General features: G+C 48.9%; 1 protein-coding gene across 1 annotated transcript in view; it reads left to right on the forward strand.

Annotated features, from left to right (window-relative positions):
- LOC131281624 (cadherin-related tumor suppressor) overlaps window positions 1-18,346 on the forward strand; it is a 40,249-nt gene that overhangs the window by 7,147 nt on the left and 14,756 nt on the right. The window contains exons 2-6 of the mRNA XM_058310968.1: window positions 8,093-8,401; window positions 13,120-13,353; window positions 13,440-13,641; window positions 17,212-17,399; window positions 17,474-17,899. Coding sequence (XP_058166951.1) covers window positions 8,093-8,401; window positions 13,120-13,353; window positions 13,440-13,641; window positions 17,212-17,399; window positions 17,474-17,899 — 1,359 coding nt within the window. The remainder of the gene's footprint in view (window positions 1-8,092; window positions 8,402-13,119; window positions 13,354-13,439; window positions 13,642-17,211; window positions 17,400-17,473; window positions 17,900-18,346) is intronic.

Here is an 18,346-nt window from a genome sequence, read left to right on the forward strand (position 1 = left end):
CACCCTGCCAGATACAACGAGATCACCCTTCGCTGGAGGAAACCTTCCACATGGAACAAATAATAATCGAAAATAGGCTTGCTCAAGAACCATTCAACAAAACTTAACGTCTATAAAAGTGTACAACAAAACGAGCAGCAAGACGATTATGAAAATGAACACAAAATTCCAGCGCAACTTCCAGCGAGCTCGCAGTCCAATCACACATCTTTAACCATTCGAAGCTGTGTAATTGTTGTTCCGTCTTCCTTTCCCATCCCACTGGGGAGGGAGGAAAAACAAATCATGCAAACGAATTCAGGTCCCAAATGCCGTTACCAATCCACTCATAATGCCGCTGAGCGCTCGATCATTACTCCTGAACTAATTTCGAATACTCCATCAAACTTCCAAATCCTCCTTCCTTCCTTTGGCGCAGCCAAAACCACTGTGCCCAATTTTACATTCCGGCACAGCATTCGTATACATTAGCATCGCAGCATCGGCCGTTCCAGCGGGAGCACCAACAGCAACAGCAGTAGACCAGCTCGAACCGTTTGCAAACATGCCACAATTGCTTGGAACACTTTCGAGGAGCGCGAGCGGCGCAGAAATATATTTCACCCCGAGCAGCCAAGGGCTCGCCCGATCGATAGTAATTATCGTTTATTTTTGTAAACGATGTTCAATTTGAATAATTTAACAAAGTTTTAAGCCAGAGTCGAGCGCGAACGAGCCACAACCGGGGGCATGAAATTGCGAAAAGATCAGCATCCAGCATCATACCCCGGTGTTGAACCGGCCGGGATTGGAGCAGATGGCCAATCACGTGGCCAGCCGTAGTTTCGGAGACGGTTCCGGTCGCTCGTTTAGGCAGCTCTCCTTTCTACACCTTTCGCTCGCCACACAGTTAGCATCTTCGCATAGATGATTGATGGATAGGTTCACTTCAAATACACACAGTTCTATTCCGAAACCGATGCAGCGCTGCTTCAGCGTCAGCGTTTGGCATTATCGCAGGTCGAAGATCCTTCACGACGGAGCATAACCGGCATTTGTCGTAGTTCACGATCGATAGTCTGCTTCATGTCCAATAATTTACCGCGAGATTCTGTTACATAAGCCGATGAAATAGACAATCGCTAACTGCGGGTTGCTTTTACGGCAAGCCATCGTTGCATCACCACTTGGCCTCTGCAGGGTTTGGCCCGTCATCATTTTGATGCATTTTCTAACCAGAGCCTTAGACCATCGAAACATGACTCAAAAAGACTTTTAGCCTTCTTTCATGTGCCTTTCACTATCAAAATGTAAGAGAGTATTTTACTACAACCCTACAACATGCAAAACTTTGAAAGAAAAACAGTTTGTTATTCGTATAAAAGCCCACTAACACAGGCAGGCCCGATTCAAATTCCTCAGATCAATCATCAGCCTCATCAAATCGCCCTGCATCAACATATTTAAGAATATTTTTATGATAAAACAGTCCGACTAAATGTTTTATGAGATCTGAATGCTAAGTAGGCATCGGATCCTGTTCCCTTTTCCCATCCCGGTCATCGCAGCTCCGATGCTGGCGGCTTCTGATTGTGTCCCGATTGGGCTCCACTTGCGAGCCTCCTGCGCCACGGTGGACGCTGCGGCTCGGCAATTACTGCATCAGCCGGGCACATTTTTCCATGTCTTTCCGTCCATCCATCCATCCATCCATCCGTCGTCCGGTCCGGGGTTCGGGCGAATTTCGCTGCCGGCGGAATGAAGACCAAAGTCCTTTTTTCTCTTACGGCCAGAACGTGTTCCATGGTGCGTAGCGAAGCATTTCGCTCGGCCATTCCGCCACAGTATCCGCGGCAAACGCAGGAGGGAAAAACGAGAGTGGGAAAGAGAGAGAGAGACAAACCCACCCAGTGGCTGGAAACCGTTCCGAGATGCGGTTCACACGATGACTTACACGAAAGGAGCAGTGACTAATTTTGACCGAATACATTTTGAGCGAGCGCCAAAACGTGAAACAATCGATTCGGTTTTAGTTTTCGAAGAGCACGTCGGGACCTTAACTAACGAACCTCAGCCACAGTAATGCAGGTAAGAGTAATCTTTGGCCGACCGTAAAGGACTTAGACGAGCCAGTTTTTATTCGTGATTTAATTAACCGAGGATAGCCCACGTCGGGAGCGTACAATCCATGTTCTACACGGAAGAAGGCACGGGGAAAAGGCACGCCGGAGGAAAAAGGCCCGTTGGAGAAGACAAATCGTGGGATGAAAGTATCAATAGGACGAATTAGCATAAGAGGACAGTGGGACGGGGCATTAGTCTTGCGCGGTGTCGAATCAAAGCGACCTTTTCTTCCGCACAAACACAAACCAGCAATTTCCACAGCGAGCGAATTCAAGTTCGCCTCCCACATCGAGGCAGCGCGTGATGAGATGTCTTGTCTGGTTGTCTGCTTGCGCGGAAAACGCTCGCCAGCTTTCTTTGGCGAAGCTCAAGTTGGCTGCCGTTCGGACAGGTAGACCTCGCGACAGAAGCCGGTGAGCCACGATTGCCACGATTTCGGACGTAACGTTAAAATTGAAAGTATGTACCTTTAATTGAAATGTATGTACGTTTTCTGCAGTCGTCGGGCTGAGCAAGTGAAAGTTGCCGTTGCTCCCCGCCTCTCTAACGATCCAGTAGCGCGAGTTCGAGTCCGATACGGTTTTTCATTGCGCATAACGTCGGGGACAATCCTTTCCTTTTTCCAATTTTTTATCTCTCTTTCCGTTGACGCCCCGGTTTTCTTGCTTTGCCTACAATTTCCCTCGCGGCTAACGACTTGCGGCTTCCTGCCCCGACCAGCTATAACTTCATATCTACGGCTCGAAGTACCTTACGGGCGCATTTTGACTGTTGCGAGAAATCCGTGCAGAAGTCCGGCAGCGATCATCATCTTCGTGCCGCTTTGAGGAAGAAGCGCGAATTTGCCTTTCGTGTCCGTCAAACGAACGTCAACGTCGAATCGCGCTCCAGCACGAGGCAACGTGGGGCGCGGTACGTGATTATTTAATTTATTTAAATTTGCCTCCATTTTCACGCGCCGGCAACCTCCGCGTGGCCGGTTTAACTGCGTCTCGTTGCGGCAATTTGTTGGTGTCGGTGCGCCTTCCAATTGTGGCGCATTCCGCTCCGTCTTAGATTAGCCCTGGTGGTGGTTTCTTTTCCCCTTCTTGCGACCGAAAAAATGTGCACAACCTCGTCGAAGAGTTTGATGCGAGCTCCCTCTCATATTTCCCAATGCCCTTCTTAGACGATGATCTCCCTCTGACCTCCCATGCGTCTTTTCTTCCTTCGCTTCGGCCTAGTGTGACGAGACTTATGTAAGGCTAAGGTATAAAATAACTGAACAGAGAGGAAAAAATCTACACCGGCTAACCAACACACTCCGGCCAACTTGCAAAGTACTTCGAACGTCCGACATCCCTTCACCCTCCCCCCACATACCCCCATCAGTAACTGCGGGCAACGATTGTCTGTTTAATGCTTTTATGTTTTCTCCTTCCTATCTCGGTCCAGTATCTTTCAAAATTCTCTCAACATCAACTTGGCGCATTCTCCTAACCGCGACAGTATTAACGACGATGAGTGATGGCGTGTCGCCCCATCGGACATGTCCACCCTTACCCCCTTACCCCTTTCTTTCTTCCTTCCTTCCTTCCTTCCTTCATTGCTTTTTTTCTTCCTACCATTCGATCCTTGGAGCTTCCTCTTGTGTGTTATATTTCTTTCTGCCGCATTCCACGCCATAAACCGTGGCCACAAACCGGTGGCCATTTCTGTCGCTCCGACGGTGGTCAAACGCATTCGCTGCCATCATCGCTCATCGTTTTAATTCCTGGAATAATTAACCCGGGCATCGCGAGACCCGGGCCCGAATCCCATGCGAACGTAAATTTGCACTCACTCCGCGGGTAAAACGATTGAAGCCGCCCCACGGTAAAGGCGACCGAAAAGGACACATTGTCACACAGACACACACAAGTACTCCGAGACAACATTTAGCGCCGGAGTGCGATACCAGAACCATTTGCTCTCGGGGCGAATCGGCAAGGACGGTGTGGACGGTTCCTTACTTTTTGGAAATTTATCGCAAAGATGTCGTTTATTGCATTTCCTACGTGGTGTATGCTCATTTTCAAACGCTGTTCCAACCCTGCACGATTCGGGATTCATAGAATGCAAAGAAAAGGAAGTGAATCGGCAGCATATGCTACCTTAAAACATTGATCTACATTAGTGACTCAATTTACCCCATTATCGCATTCGTTCTCAGGAAAGCAGTAATTTTCTAAAAGATCCTTTCACACCACACCTTTTCGCATCCTGTTTGTAAGGTTTTCGTAAGCTAAATCAACGCTTCCTTTCCGTCGTACTCTTTTGTGGCGTGAGCATGATCCTCCCGACATCCTAATGTGTTGTGCTGTGTAGCTTCGCTTCTCGAAGTCGACCGAATCCTCACCGAGAACAGAAAGCCCGTCATAAATGCGTCCACTTTCTCACTACACGGTCTCAAGGTTTCGCGTCATTCTTTACAACATTTCTGCCCCTCTCGCCCGCTTTCCGCCCAAGCCTACCCGCGGCAGTAGGGGGTTCTAAAACAATGGCTACTCGATCCAGACCAAACTTTGGTCGCTTTTCATTCTGCTGCCGAAATAAAAAAGAAATGCAAACACAAGAGAAAAGGAATTCTGCATGGACAACAACAAGCGCTGGCCAACAACATGGAGCGACGGTTATGAGCGACATGAAAATAACATTTCGCCCAAAGGATGCCTTCGATGCTGCGATCGCGCGTTCACGTTGCATCCTTTGGCTGGTCGGTCATTTTTAATCGTCGTGCACCGTCGGTTCGTCACCATGAACGCGAAAGATAGTGCAAATTTCATCGTCCATCGCACGCTTCCTTGCCGGTTAAAATGTCGGGGTCTTCGGGAGCCTGTTGCGCGAATGGCGACCAAAACCGGCGGACCACGAGGCTGCGCTCTTCAACCTTCCTCTTTTCTCACACCCGTACCTGTCTTGCTTTCCGTCACAATTACTACCTCTTTTGTTCTCTCTCTCTCTCTCTCTTTCTTGGGCAGCAATGGGAGGAAGAGAAATCCTTTAGCGATGGGTTTCCGTCGAGCTTGGTTGGGAACCTCTTTAGACCCGGTCGCCCCGGTTTCGTGCGCAACCACTACGCACACGCACGCGTTTATTGGACACACCGCCCTCTTAAGTGTTTCCGTAATACCAGAAGTTCTGATAATTTATTTTTAATTTTCCTTTTTTTGCTTTGAGATTATCTGCACCGCACGCACCACTCGCACGACGGTTGCTGCGATTCGGGTGGAACTTAAAGCGTATTTTTGAACCGGTTACCGCAATATTATCCATGAATAAACTTAATATATCTATTACTTAAGATGAAGATTTTGGTTTTTAATTATCATTTAAACTTAACTCGTTTCTTATTATATTTCAATTCAGTTTTTTTTTTCGAGAATATAACAGTTGATAGGTTTAATCGACTACTTTTCCTTGTGTAGAACTAACTTGTAAAAGTTTTAGACACTTTTGCCACTCATCAACCGAGACCGGATGGATATTTCTGGATAAGTCATTAAATCAATTGCAAGTAGATTTTCTATGCAAAAGAAAATACGATGCGCTCGTAGAAGCCGTTAGGCTTGAAATTTTATATCACCTCCACACCAGCAAAAGGTAGGGACTGTGGCAGAACCTGAGGTGAACACTCGTCCATTTACCCTGCCTTCCTTGGGCACCTTCTTCCTTAGCATAAGAGAGCACGTCAAAACCGCCGCCAGTCGTCAGAAACTACTACCTCCGCCTCCCAGACGAGGTTAATTGTCTTTAAAAATGTGTAATTGTTTCGATATTTTACCAGTTTTAGAGAGAAAACATAAAAGCAAAATTTCCTCGGGCCCATTGCTTCGACTTGGTTGGCGAGTGTTTGCCTTTTTCCGGCTCATTACATCGCGCTGCTGCTGCAGCGAGGCTCGGAAAGAAGTGCACAACTCGCGCCGGTGCACCACTCTATGCAGATGAAGTGCACCCGAACCTGCTAGTTTCTGTCGCTTCCATCCGGCGCACAGTGTTCCCAATGCGTGAAAATGAGTGGTCATTTGAACCATTTTATCCGTTTGCCCAAACTTAATTTCGGTTTGCACCGTGCAAACGGTTTATTTTTGAAGTTTGAAACGCTTTAAAAATTATTTGATAATTTATAATAATGTAAGCAAATGCAGACATCGGAAGCCGGTTAAGGCCATGCGTTTTCCTGAAAGATCCCACTGTGCGCCCGCTCGGGTCGGTTGGTAAACATAAAACCGCACGAGATGACGGTACACAAACATTAAATTTCAGTCTCATTCATCACCGGTGCATTTATCCTTCGCCCGTTTCATGACCCGGAGGGAAACACCGACTCCGTTTCGTGCGGTGCAAGCTAATGTCCGAGCCGGGGCCAACCAACTGGCCGGTTCTGGCCGGCCCATTCCGTCTGTCTTGTGCCCCGAACTGTCCACCTTTTATGTTTTTTAAAGATTTTTATTTCCATCCATGTCGTTTGGCCAGTCCCTTCGCACTTATTCTTGGCCCGCTTTTCGCTTTCGCCATCTTTCATGCTTCTCTTGCACTTCCCGAGCGTTCCTTGAAAGGATGGATATTTTCACCTTTTTTTGTTTTCTCGCACAAATCGTATCAGGTGCACGTAGTTGTAGATCACTCACGGTCATAACTTTTTTTTAGAAGAAGCTTCAAATTCTAGTCATAATTAAGTGGATGAACTGTTTGTGTCGGTTTGAGTCAGTTCCTAGGTAGGCACATTTCGAAAGTTTAGCGTGGAATTAAAGCGTGTGGAATGCCAGAATGACCCTCCAGAACGAGTGAAATCTATTCCCGATCGATAACACCTTCCACCGAACCGGGGCGTATCGGGATGGGGCAATCTTCCAGTTTGGCTGATTTGTCTTTCGACTCGCGGCCGGGAATGAATGAAGTGATGTTTTTATTACCTCCCTTTTACAGCGTCCAAACACATCAACATGACGCAAGGAAAGCGAATAATTTTAATAGACGTTCCTCGCCGTCCGGCTCGTTGACAGTCGTATAATAAACGTCAGCCGTAATGCCGGCCGGGCGGAAAGCCGTCAAGACGTGAAGGGCAACGCATGCATTAAAGGCTGACTGGGCAGCGTCAACTCCGTAGACGAAGGCGAAGACAAAGGCAAAGGGTGGAGGGGGGGGGGGGGGGGGGGATGTTTTTTGCGATGCATCCCCGTGAGAGAAGCTGAGTGCTTCCCACTTTGCGAATTGTCGCCGCCGTTAAGACCCCTGCGCGAGTTATTATTTCGTCGTTCGGACCCCAGGGTCGGGATATTACCGCGTGGTCCTTCTTCACGTCCTTCCGGGTGAGGTCTTCACGTGGAGGGATTTGCATTGAAATCCCTTCAACCGGCTCCCTAAAATTATCTCCAGTTTGCTCTGCGCGGAAAAGGAAATCGAACTTGGGCGCTAGTAAATTTTTTAAGATCCCTTTCGTACACCAGATTCTACCTTCTGAGGCAACTTGCGCGTTTTAATGTGCGTTGCTGCGCTGGGAAACAACAACTTACACTGACGCTGTTTTATTTGTGACGAAATAAACAAATCCGTTTACGAATGCAGGGAGACTTGTTGGTGTTCGCACCAATCAAAATACCAAATCGTTACAATGTTAACGCCACATTCACGCAGGAATGCCATGAAATCATTTGTGAAGCCTTGAGCTACTCCCCATATCGTGTTGCAAGTTAGGTGCAATCAGCAATCCGATCAGAACTTTACAACCAACACACTGTTTCTTCAAGAGCGATCCCAAAAGATCGTTTCAGCGTTAAAGTAACGGATCACTACTTGTCTTGTACCTTGGTTAGCATAAGTTAGGATGTCGTCAGATGAAGACAAGATCATCGGCTGATGGCTCAAGTAGTGGCGTATTTGGGCTACGTTAAGAATATTAAACTCAATTTACCCCCAATTCGTTCGCTGTAATTAAACATCCCCCTTTATACCCATCTTACCTTTGCAGATCCGAGTGAACGTGCTGGACAAGAATGACAGTCCGCCAAAGTTCCAGAACCTCCCGACGGTGTTCAGCGTGTCGGAGGACCTGGCCGTCGGCCAGACGGTGGCGCGCATCACCGCCACCGATCCGGATACGCTGGGAAAACTGGAGTACACGCTGCTGAAGGGGGACACGGCCAAGTTCACGCTGGAGCGGGAAACCGGTTTGCTCAAGCTGGGCGACACGCTCGACCGCGAGACGGAGGACTCGTACCGGCTGACCGTCAGTGTGACGGACGGCATCCAGAGCACCGAAATGACGATCACCGTCCAGGTAAGTTCCCCCCAGCGTCGCCCTTCCGCAACGCCCAGGACATCCCTTATGCTAACTTCTTCGTCCCCTCTCTGTGCCTCCTTTTTCTGTTTTATTTTTTCTCCCTTAATTTCGGCCATGCCAAACCAAATCTTGACTCACGCGCTTGAGTTTGATTGATTACCGAAAATCATAAAAGCTTTTCCAGCCAATCGAGACACACACGCACACGCGAGGCGTCGCGCTGCGTTTTGCTTTGATTCGAAACACATTTAAAAAGATGCCCTCTCCCTTTTCGTATGCATCGGCACCGCCCGATCTCCTCCCTTTGCATTCGTTCCACTGCAGCAAGGTGCATCCTTGTTCCATCTTAATCGCCACAAAGCCATCGCCTTTCCGTGGAAGCGAACCGAACGCAAACGCATGTCCAATGGGATGGTACGCACCATCCCCACACTCTCACACACATTTACAGGAGGGGTGCGGATCGCAGATCGTAGTTTGCAGATAGTTGCTTAATGGCAACCAGCACACCTTTTCCCCCCGGTTCTTTTCTTCCTTTTCTTCCGGACCGCGATGTCCCTCCCGCGCACAGCATGAGATCCGCGGGTGCGGTCAAAGGTTATGACAAGCAACATTCCACGAGCTTGGTACGGGAATGTCCGACCCCCCGCTCTCTCTCTGCCACTCCTTTTCGATGCTTTGGACTATGCACCCAATACCGCCAGCAATTCCCGAAATGCCGATCCGCGCACAGATGAGCGGATCATCTGTGTGAAGGCATGAAAGAAAATCCTGCGCCCAAGCCACAAACACGCGCACATAATAATTTTCGACAGTCATTTTTCTTCATCAAACGTTCACCAGCTTGTCAATGTCAGGCCGTGTCTGTCCGAGTTTGCCCAAAAACGCTGCCGTCGCCGGTGCTGTTGCTGGTATGGAGCCTGCGGGAAAATTCTTCGGCAAACTATCGGGCAGCGGAGTCATTTGACTGTCATTTTTATTTTTCTCGTTTCTCGAGCTCGACCCGCTCCCTCTTCTGCACTTTCGACAGCCTGAAGCGCCGATGCAGATAAGGAAATTATGCGATGGCCACATGATGGGCGCGACGGACGATTTTTGTTTTCGTTGCGAAGGAAAATTAAACTCAACTGCGCGTCATTTAATCCGCGCTCGGTGAGATTGGATGACGGTGTTCAGGAAAACACATCGCCAGACCAACTTGGATCATCTATCGTGTTAGTCCAACTGCAACTTACGACCGGTAATAAAGTACTCACGATTTGCGAGAAACATCCCTTCCCTCCCCCTACTCTTCCCCCTCCCTTCATCACAACCGAAAATATAAATCACGCCAGAATGACGGAACAAAAATTTAGAAACATCCGATGCTGCATCAGTATCCTTTCAAACAGGGCGCATCAATCTGCATGTGTGTGGCAGGGGATGGCGAGGGCGGGGGGAATGCCGGTTTTGCGGTTGTGTTTGAAAGCGTAATACAAATTACCTTAAATTGTGCATATGGCGAACAAAATAAAAAAAGGAGTAACAACCTCGGCCGTAAAACGGACGAAGCGGAATTTAAGGTTTATCTTTTTGATCGATTTCAGACACTACACATTTAATGCTTCTCGCTTTCATGTGTGCGTGTGTGTGTGTGTGTGTGTTTGTATGCGTTACAGGTTTTATGCCAGTTTTCGTTCACTTCCCGGCCTGGTAGCCAACCCCTTACATGCTCGTATGTATGTTATCTTTCATTATTAAAGTTTGATTGACATCGCGGAGCAGCCGGAGTTCTGTTGCCGTTCTGTATGTGAAGTGTATTCATTTGTCGGTCCTCGGGCAACCCCGCCCGACCCGTCAAGACCCCTGTCCCGTACCTCTTTTATATATGCCACACTCATAATCCCCCTTTCGCGGGTTCTGCACGCGTGTTGGTGCTTCCACGCCGGACCACGCTCGAAGCCGGGAGACCGACATTTTACAAATTCAAAGATCTCCTTTATGGACCATCACCGCCCTGAGGGACTTCAATGTCTCCACCGGTGGAATTGTGCTCCACGCGGATCTCTACGAACCTTCACCACCCTTCCATCCCCTCGTCGGAGCCTGGTTGATTTTATCTTGTAGCGCTCGTTTTGTTCAATACGATCAAGATCGAGAATGGCTCGAATCCGTCAGATGATTACATGACTCTATTTGGTGGTGGAGGAGGAATAAGGAATTGGTCATGGAAATAAATAAAAAAACACTCCAGAGTAATGGGTGTAGAGAGAAGAAGTATGTTTGAGCCACGAGTTGGCAAGGTGAGCAATGGGAAAATAGTGAGTTGCCCACGCAGAAACTTGCTCGCTGCTCAAAAGTCCTCCCAACCGCGTGTAAACACGTTTACCATTAATTAATGCAGACGCCTACTAGGTAAGCGAACAAATGTATGTTACTGTAAGCAGTCAAGCACGGTTTCGGACGGCGAATCGGAGCCCGAAATATGGCCCCAAACGGGGAACAGTTCGGCCATCTACAAAACTTTAGGTGCGTAGCCAATGGAATGATGGAGGAAAACTAATGGACAGACGCGCTGAGAATGGCCCTCCCGTGGTTTGACAAACGTGTTTACCAGTGGATAGACAAAATGGGAATCTGGCCAAATATTCCGATGTAAAACGTACCGACGATCCCCGGGCATGCTCCGGCTGGTGGCGGCTTTTGGCATGGGAGTGGCTGGTCCCGGGTGGAGCGGGGGGGAAGTGTGAGATGTTGCTTTCCCCCCCGTGCCCGTTGATTCGATCAACTCGAGTCAACAATGCATGCGTGTTGTTATTTCGGCTAAACGAATTTGTTCGAATGTTTTGGATATCTTTCGAGTTTTGCTTCCCTTGCCGCTTCCCTTTCCCAGGGGTCACTATAAAACTTTCTGCCTCATCTATCAGATTCCCGATTCCGCTATCGCAATCACCTCACCCCGCGGCGCCTTACCTTACGCCGCTTCAAGCACCGCCAAGCTGTGGTATACATAATTTTCAAAATCCCTCCATCGCCGTCCCGGCGGCCCGGCCTGGGACTGTAGCCATGAAATGAATATTCAAATAAAGATTTTTTCGTCGCCGCCACAACCCGTCTATTCCGGCTTCTACCCACCACCGAGCCTGGCGACCTGCGGGATCCGATAAAAGAGAAATTGACAGTTAGCTCCGAGGCGGAACCGGAGTGATAGAAGGGACACGGACTTACAAACGTCAAAGGCTATGAAGTCTATCAATCGAATTCGGACCCCAGCGGGTCGATTACGGCTCCAGAGGCAATGCCAACACGGCCGACCATCTTTTTCTTGGGCCTTTTTTTATGAAGCCTTCTCTCTCCCCGCTTCGCCGAGCTTCGCCTCTATCCAATTTAAACAAAGAAACTCAAATGAATCATTTATCCTTCACGGGTTTCTTTAACGTTCTCTGCGCATTCCTTCCTCGCGTTCTTCCCTCCGCTATTAGCCTGTGTTATTTTTTCCTCCCATGCCTTTTCCTATTCCCTTCTAACGTTCCGTTCAACAATGACATACTTATATTTAATCACGAATGGGAATGATTTAATAAAAATAATCATAATCATAAATAAGCAGATGGAGATCAAAAGTGTTTTTCTTTCGTGGTTGTAGCGGCTCGCGTTCCACGGGTTCGTTCGGTGTCATCCCCATCCGTGTGGCTTCGTGGCGTGCTTGGAGTTGGAGTTGGGTTTTTTTTTTATGTGCCCATGAAACAACATGTCGCTCCCCCCGTAGGGTAAGGGCACACGGGCCAGTCGTTGGAGCCCGCATGGAGTGGGCACCGTGTAGTGAATCCCGTCGAGAGCGGCGTCCCCTCGGCCCCCGGTTCGAGCTCGAAATCCACTTCTCTTTTAGGCAATGACATACCCACAACTCTTCCCGGCCCCAAAAGAAAGCTTGATTTGACAGGCTAGATAGGGCTATCTAGCCATTCGAGGACGCTGGGCCGATCGTTCCCATGAGCTTGTTATGCGGAATCATCCGAACGGCTGATGCTTGAGCAACGCAACGCGTCTCTGCACGCAGTGAAAGCCTTTCGGGACGTTAGCGACTTGCGCGGCGGTACCGTAAGCGACGAACCCTGCGAAAGCAACTCGCTCGTTTCGGTGCATGAACGAGACCATGCCCATGTATTGTCATCTAACACGGGTGGGCTATATGCGTTCGTGGGACCATGGTGATGGTGATTTGCTATGAGCCGAAAAGTTGGAACCCGCCTCGACCATTTTGGATTTATTCCTCGAAACGATATTCGCTCGTTATTCGTCGCCTGATTGGATATCAATGGCGGGTCGCTAGCGTAACCAGCGTTTCCTGCATAGAGCGTTATAGCAAAAAGCGGCACAATTCGACACCAACGGCACTCCAATGGCGATGGGTGATATTAACAGTACTTCATTTGATTTCCTTTCACTCACTATCGTATCGTATTCATTACACAAAGCGTAAATGTTCGCGGAGGCATAAAATGGCAGAAAATTATCTCTTTCCCCCTTGCTCATTTTTTCGGAACTCTTTCTCTTACTTACACTTTAATTGCCAACAATTTGGTAGCGGGGAGGGGAAGGAAGTGTCCGTGCAGTGACAGTGACCCCGATGGTTGATGTAACTTTTTCACTTTCACAGTAATTCAGCGCAGAGGTGCGATACTGATTGATTTAACGTAAGTTTTTCTTGTCTTTTCTCCCCCCTCCTTCTGCAGGTCACCGACACCAACGACAATCCGCCCGTCTTCACGGAGCCGGCGTACTCGTTCGATATTCCGGAAAATGCGCAGCGTGGTTTCCACTTCGGAGTGATCGCGGCGACCGATCCAGATGTCGGCACCAACGCCGCCGTCACCTACACCGTCATCTCCGACTGGGCGAACGACGTGTTTTCGCTCAACCCCCAGACGGGCATATTCACCCTGACAGCGCGACTTGACTACGAGGAGGTAGGAAGCTATAGCAAGTCCTTCGAAATCGTCCCCGTGCTAAACGAGACGCATACTTTTCCTTCTTTCCTCTTCCGTTTCTGCAGGTGCAGCACTATATACTGGTCGTGCAGGCTCAGGACAACGGTTTTCCCAGCCTATCCAGCACGGTCACCGTCTACTGCAACGTGGTCGACCTGAACGACAATGCGCCGATCTTCGATCCGATGAGCTACTCCAACGAAATATTCGAGAACGCGCCGATCAACTCCGACGTGGTTACGGTCAGCGCCACCGATATAGACTCCGGTAAGTGGAATTGGGTCATGTTTTATTACCCTGCACAAGAGTCGCAATTTTTATCATCGAACGCCAAATCATCATAAACATTTACCTTAACCGAACCTACGAGGGAAATTAAATTGCCACACCGTACGGGATCGCCCTGAAAGCCGAATGTCGGCCCGTCTCAGCTCGTTTAGCCATTTGTCTGAACAATAAACCAAAAATTAACTGTAAATCCCGATTTAAATAATCGATTTTTATATTAAAATAGCACATAGCAGCCTGGCGGTCCCTAGTGTGTTTGTGTGTGTGTGGCGTATATCTTATGCTTGTTCTCCTTCCACACCGGCTAGTATGTTTTTTTTTTAAATTTCAGTTCTCTTCGTTCTCTTCTTCTCTTCACTCTCGATCCGATTCATCTAGCGTCGATATTCCTATTTTGACTTCACAAATTCGTTCATCTAACGTTTCTCCATTTTCCACATTTACATTTCCCTGCACACATTACTTCTTACGACTTTCTCTGCTGCTCTCGGCTGCTGCTGCTGCTGCTTCGGCTGCCATTTCCAGTTCCATTTCTGTTGGTTGTGCTGCCCCTCGGGTTTCTTAGACTTCTTTTTCACCCCTCCCGTAAACAGCGATGCCTTTCTCACCTGATCGGCAGCGGTAGATTTTTCTTCCATTAGCCTCCGCCTCGTCTGTCGTTAGACGGAGATGCTTTGGGGAGGGTATAGGGATGGTTACGGTTAGTCCGTTTAGGGACGACGAGAATCTCGTTTCTTTTTTGGCTTTTTTTTTTGTTCCTTCGTTCCGGCCAACGGACCGCGCTGACCGCCAAGATCGAAACAACAACCAAACAAAAAACATGTTGTATATATTGCACAGCACGACGACGACGACGACGACGACAACGATGGCGATGGTGACAGGCGGAATCGGGCCGGACGGGATCCCGGAACGAAACGATGTGCCGCGCCGAATGGGGCTGGACGAGTGCGATAAGTTATAAAATTGTTTATAATCTCGCTTAAAAATGTCCCCGCACTGCGACCGACGATGGCGACGAAGCGAAAGGGAAGATACAGTGATTCCATTAAATTGTATTTTAATCCCATGCCAAACAAATTTCTTCCATCAGTTTGGGCTTAACCTTTCTGTATTCACCTTTTTTGCCCATTGGTTTTTTTATTCTCACGCGATGCCACTCGCATGAGTGTCTCGGGCCATCGATGATGAGTTCGTGTGATTGGGCTATCGTGTGTGTATGCATGGCAGGCTGATCCGTTCTAACAATGGCAGCCTCTCAAACCGCCAAGCCTCAAAAAGAAGGGAGAACGAACAAATAAAAAAGAAAAAAAGCCTTCAAACGATTATGTGTAGGCCGCCTGGTTTAGGTTTATATTTTATTGACTTCAAAATTTATAGATATCGATAGAATATACATTTTTATTCTGGCGTTCCTCGGTCCATCACCCAGTTCGAGGCTCAGTTGATGGCCTGTATATTCTTCACCGCGGGAAAGTTCTGTTCTTCTTTGCCTTCCAAATCTCGACGAAACAATCATAGACACCCCAAACGAGCCCATTCCAGCCAGATGGGAGGAATGCAAACGGCTTTATTTCGCTGTTTTACATACACCCACACAGTTCAAAGTCTCGCATCTTCGCATCTTGTTAGATTGACGCACCCCAGATGGTTGATATTTTGGAGGAGAGAGAAAACGTAAGACATCCTACAATCAAACATTGCGCAACCATATTCCCAAACGGTTCCCGCACGTTCAGTTTCTTAAGCACTCGAAGACTGATGAGCGTTATTAATCAAACTACGCTTAAGCATGAAGGTGTCGTCCTCGGATCTGCTTCGGTGGTGCGTTGGGATTCCTTCAACTATCTGTTTCCTTTTCTCTTTTTTCGGTCCAAGATAACATCACGTTTTGACATACATGCAAACCCACCAGCGAGACAAATCAAGTTGCGCGAAAGGGGGAAACAAAAATGGTTTCCGTGCGTAGGACGACTTCGGGACGTTCGACGACCACCTTCAGGCTTTAGTCGTCGCGGCCATGGTCTTTCTTGCCAATGGGGTGATGGACAGGCCCGTGTGGGGTTGGAGCAGCAAATGATTTTGTCGAACATCAGTCGAAACAATTGTATCTTGTCACCTCTTGCTTGTTTGCACGGGCCTTCTTGGCATCTCTCGACTTTCTGTGGAGTGTAACACGTCTTGCAGTCAGCGTAACTACCTGGACAATATTGAACTGCCAATACATTTTCCCGGGGATTACCATTCTTAACGCCTTTTGAAGAGAAATTGCAACGTAAGTTTATGCAACACACATGCACATACATACTTGAACTCACATACTCCCAACCACACCATTCGATGAGATTAGGCAAATGTTTTACGCTGCTCGTTTCGCCCGTGGATTTTTGTTTTGCCGTTCGGTCGCTGTTTTATTTCGTCCGTTCTGATGCTAATTTAACGATCTCACCTTAGCCACTTTCCAAGAGCGTGGGGAACACGATCGCGCGAAATAATCTATCGTTGCGATGAATTCGGCGGCGGTTTGTGGCGTTTTTATTTTGTTTTGGTGATGGCCAGAGGAAGGGGGGGGCGACATCACTGGTGTTCAAGTTCAATGACATTCCGTTGCCAAGGAGCATTCCTGAATCAACCCTCCCGGGCTTTGGGCGACGCGCGTTCGTGCAATCAATGGTCGAACCGTTGCCTGGCTACCGATGCTGCTGCTGCCCGCTGCTTTATGCAAATTAATAAACACCGCATTCTTTCTGCATTCAATTCGCCACCACGAAACCCACTCGGCAGCCAACCCCACCCTCCCACCAGTGGGGCATTTCCCGAGGGCGCGAGGGAAGGAGCACAACGAAAATATAGCCGTTCTTTGATTGTCCTCTGGTGTTGGGGAAGGGGGTATTTTGGGCTTCGCCGGTGGAGGCTTTCGGTGCAACAGGAACTCCTCGGGATTGCGCCGCTCCCATTGTCGGATCAAAGCAGTATCGGTGTGTCGTCATGCCGTCGTGTGTAAGTGCAACGCCAATTCGTCGGTCGAGGCATGGCAGGAGATATCTCAATGATCTTTCGGATTCGTACTCGGAATCATATTGGCAATTTGGCAGCTCTTTTCGTGCTTGGTCTGAGCGAAATAAGAGACACGGCGAAGGACACCGGGGGAAAACATGAGATGACGAGAGACTTATTTTGGATCCTTAATGAGCACGGGCCGTAAGTATAGGTTTCGCGATGGCAGTAATGAAATGTTTTCATCATTCAAATCCACCGCTCCCACCGATCGAATCGAATCGAACGGCGACGATCGTCGTCGGATTCCAGCACAGCTTTACGACTATCGGGTTTAATAATGCTGCTGGCATGGGTTGGGATGGAATGGTGATGGTGATTCCAGAACCATTATTCACACAGTCTGCAGTGGTTTTTCGTAAACAAATTTGAATCTCCGCTAAATGGAGATCGTGACAGCTCGTTGAATTATTTTTCATCGCATTTAGATGACGCTTCCCAGCGCCTCCTTCAAACGACGTTAACGAACGGCATCATTTTTTCTAATCTCAGGAGTCAATGGACGCATCGAATACTCAATTACGGCAGGCGACGACAACGAGGACTTCCAGGTCATGAGCAATGGAACGATCCGGACGCACCGAGCGCTCGACAGGGAAACGAAAGCCACCTACAACCTGGTAGTGACGGCTCGAGACTGCGCCACGGAGCCTGAGAAGCGACTCTCGTCCACCGTCCAGGTACAAAACTCGCCGGGAAAACGTTGACCATCGATCTGGCGCAATGACTTCTTAAACTTAAATTTCGTTCACAGGTGACGATCCTCCTGAAGGACATCAACGACCTGGCGCCGGAGTTTGTGACGCCGAATGAGACGAGCGTCACGGAGAACATTCCGGTCAACACGGTGATCATGGCGATCAAGGCGATCGACCGGGACGAGGGTCGCAACGGGTACGTCGAGTATCAGCTGGCCGAGGACGCGACGTCCCCGGTCTCCTCATTCACCGTCGGCCAAGCGGACGGACTGCTGCGCGTTTCGGGGCCCTTGGACCGTGAAGCCCGCTCCAGCTACGAGCTGAACGTCATCGCCAAGGATCGAGGCGATCCGCCGAAATCCACGACCTCGCGCATCCACATTTCGGTGCTGGACGAAAACGACAACAGTCCCATCTTCGACCCGAAGCAGTACAGTGCGGCCATCGCCGAGAATGCCAGCATCGGAGCGAGCGTTCTGCAGGTGAGTAGCTTTTCTCGAATGCACCTTTCGAGTTTTGATCTCAAATCATCTTTTACCGCATTCAAATATTTGCTCAATACCATGGGGATGGGTGTGTGTCTGTGTGTCTCCCCTTACCTGCTCCCACCGACCGGAGGAAGACGGCGCGTTGGCATTTCGTGCCAGGTCCCATCCTTCCTCCACCTCACGCTCGCCCTTTCTCTCGCAGTCGGTTGACTTAAAACGTTTTCGCTGTTTATTTGAAAGCGTCACGAAATGCTTTATTCATCATTTTTCTTTCGTATAAGCCGCGGCTCACCTTAGTCCTCCCGAATGCTTCGAAAGCACGCGGTTCCTTATCCTGCGCCGTCGTCGGCGGCATCCCCATTTTAGCCGAGATGTGGATGCACAAGCGACCGGCTCAGCCGAGAAGTCGATTGCATCCCCGCGGCGAGCTGCACACGAGAG

Source organism: Anopheles ziemanni, chromosome 2, assembly GCF_943734765.1.
Source record: "Anopheles ziemanni chromosome 2, idAnoZiCoDA_A2_x.2, whole genome shotgun sequence".
Taxonomy (NCBI): domain Eukaryota; kingdom Metazoa; phylum Arthropoda; class Insecta; order Diptera; family Culicidae; genus Anopheles; species Anopheles ziemanni.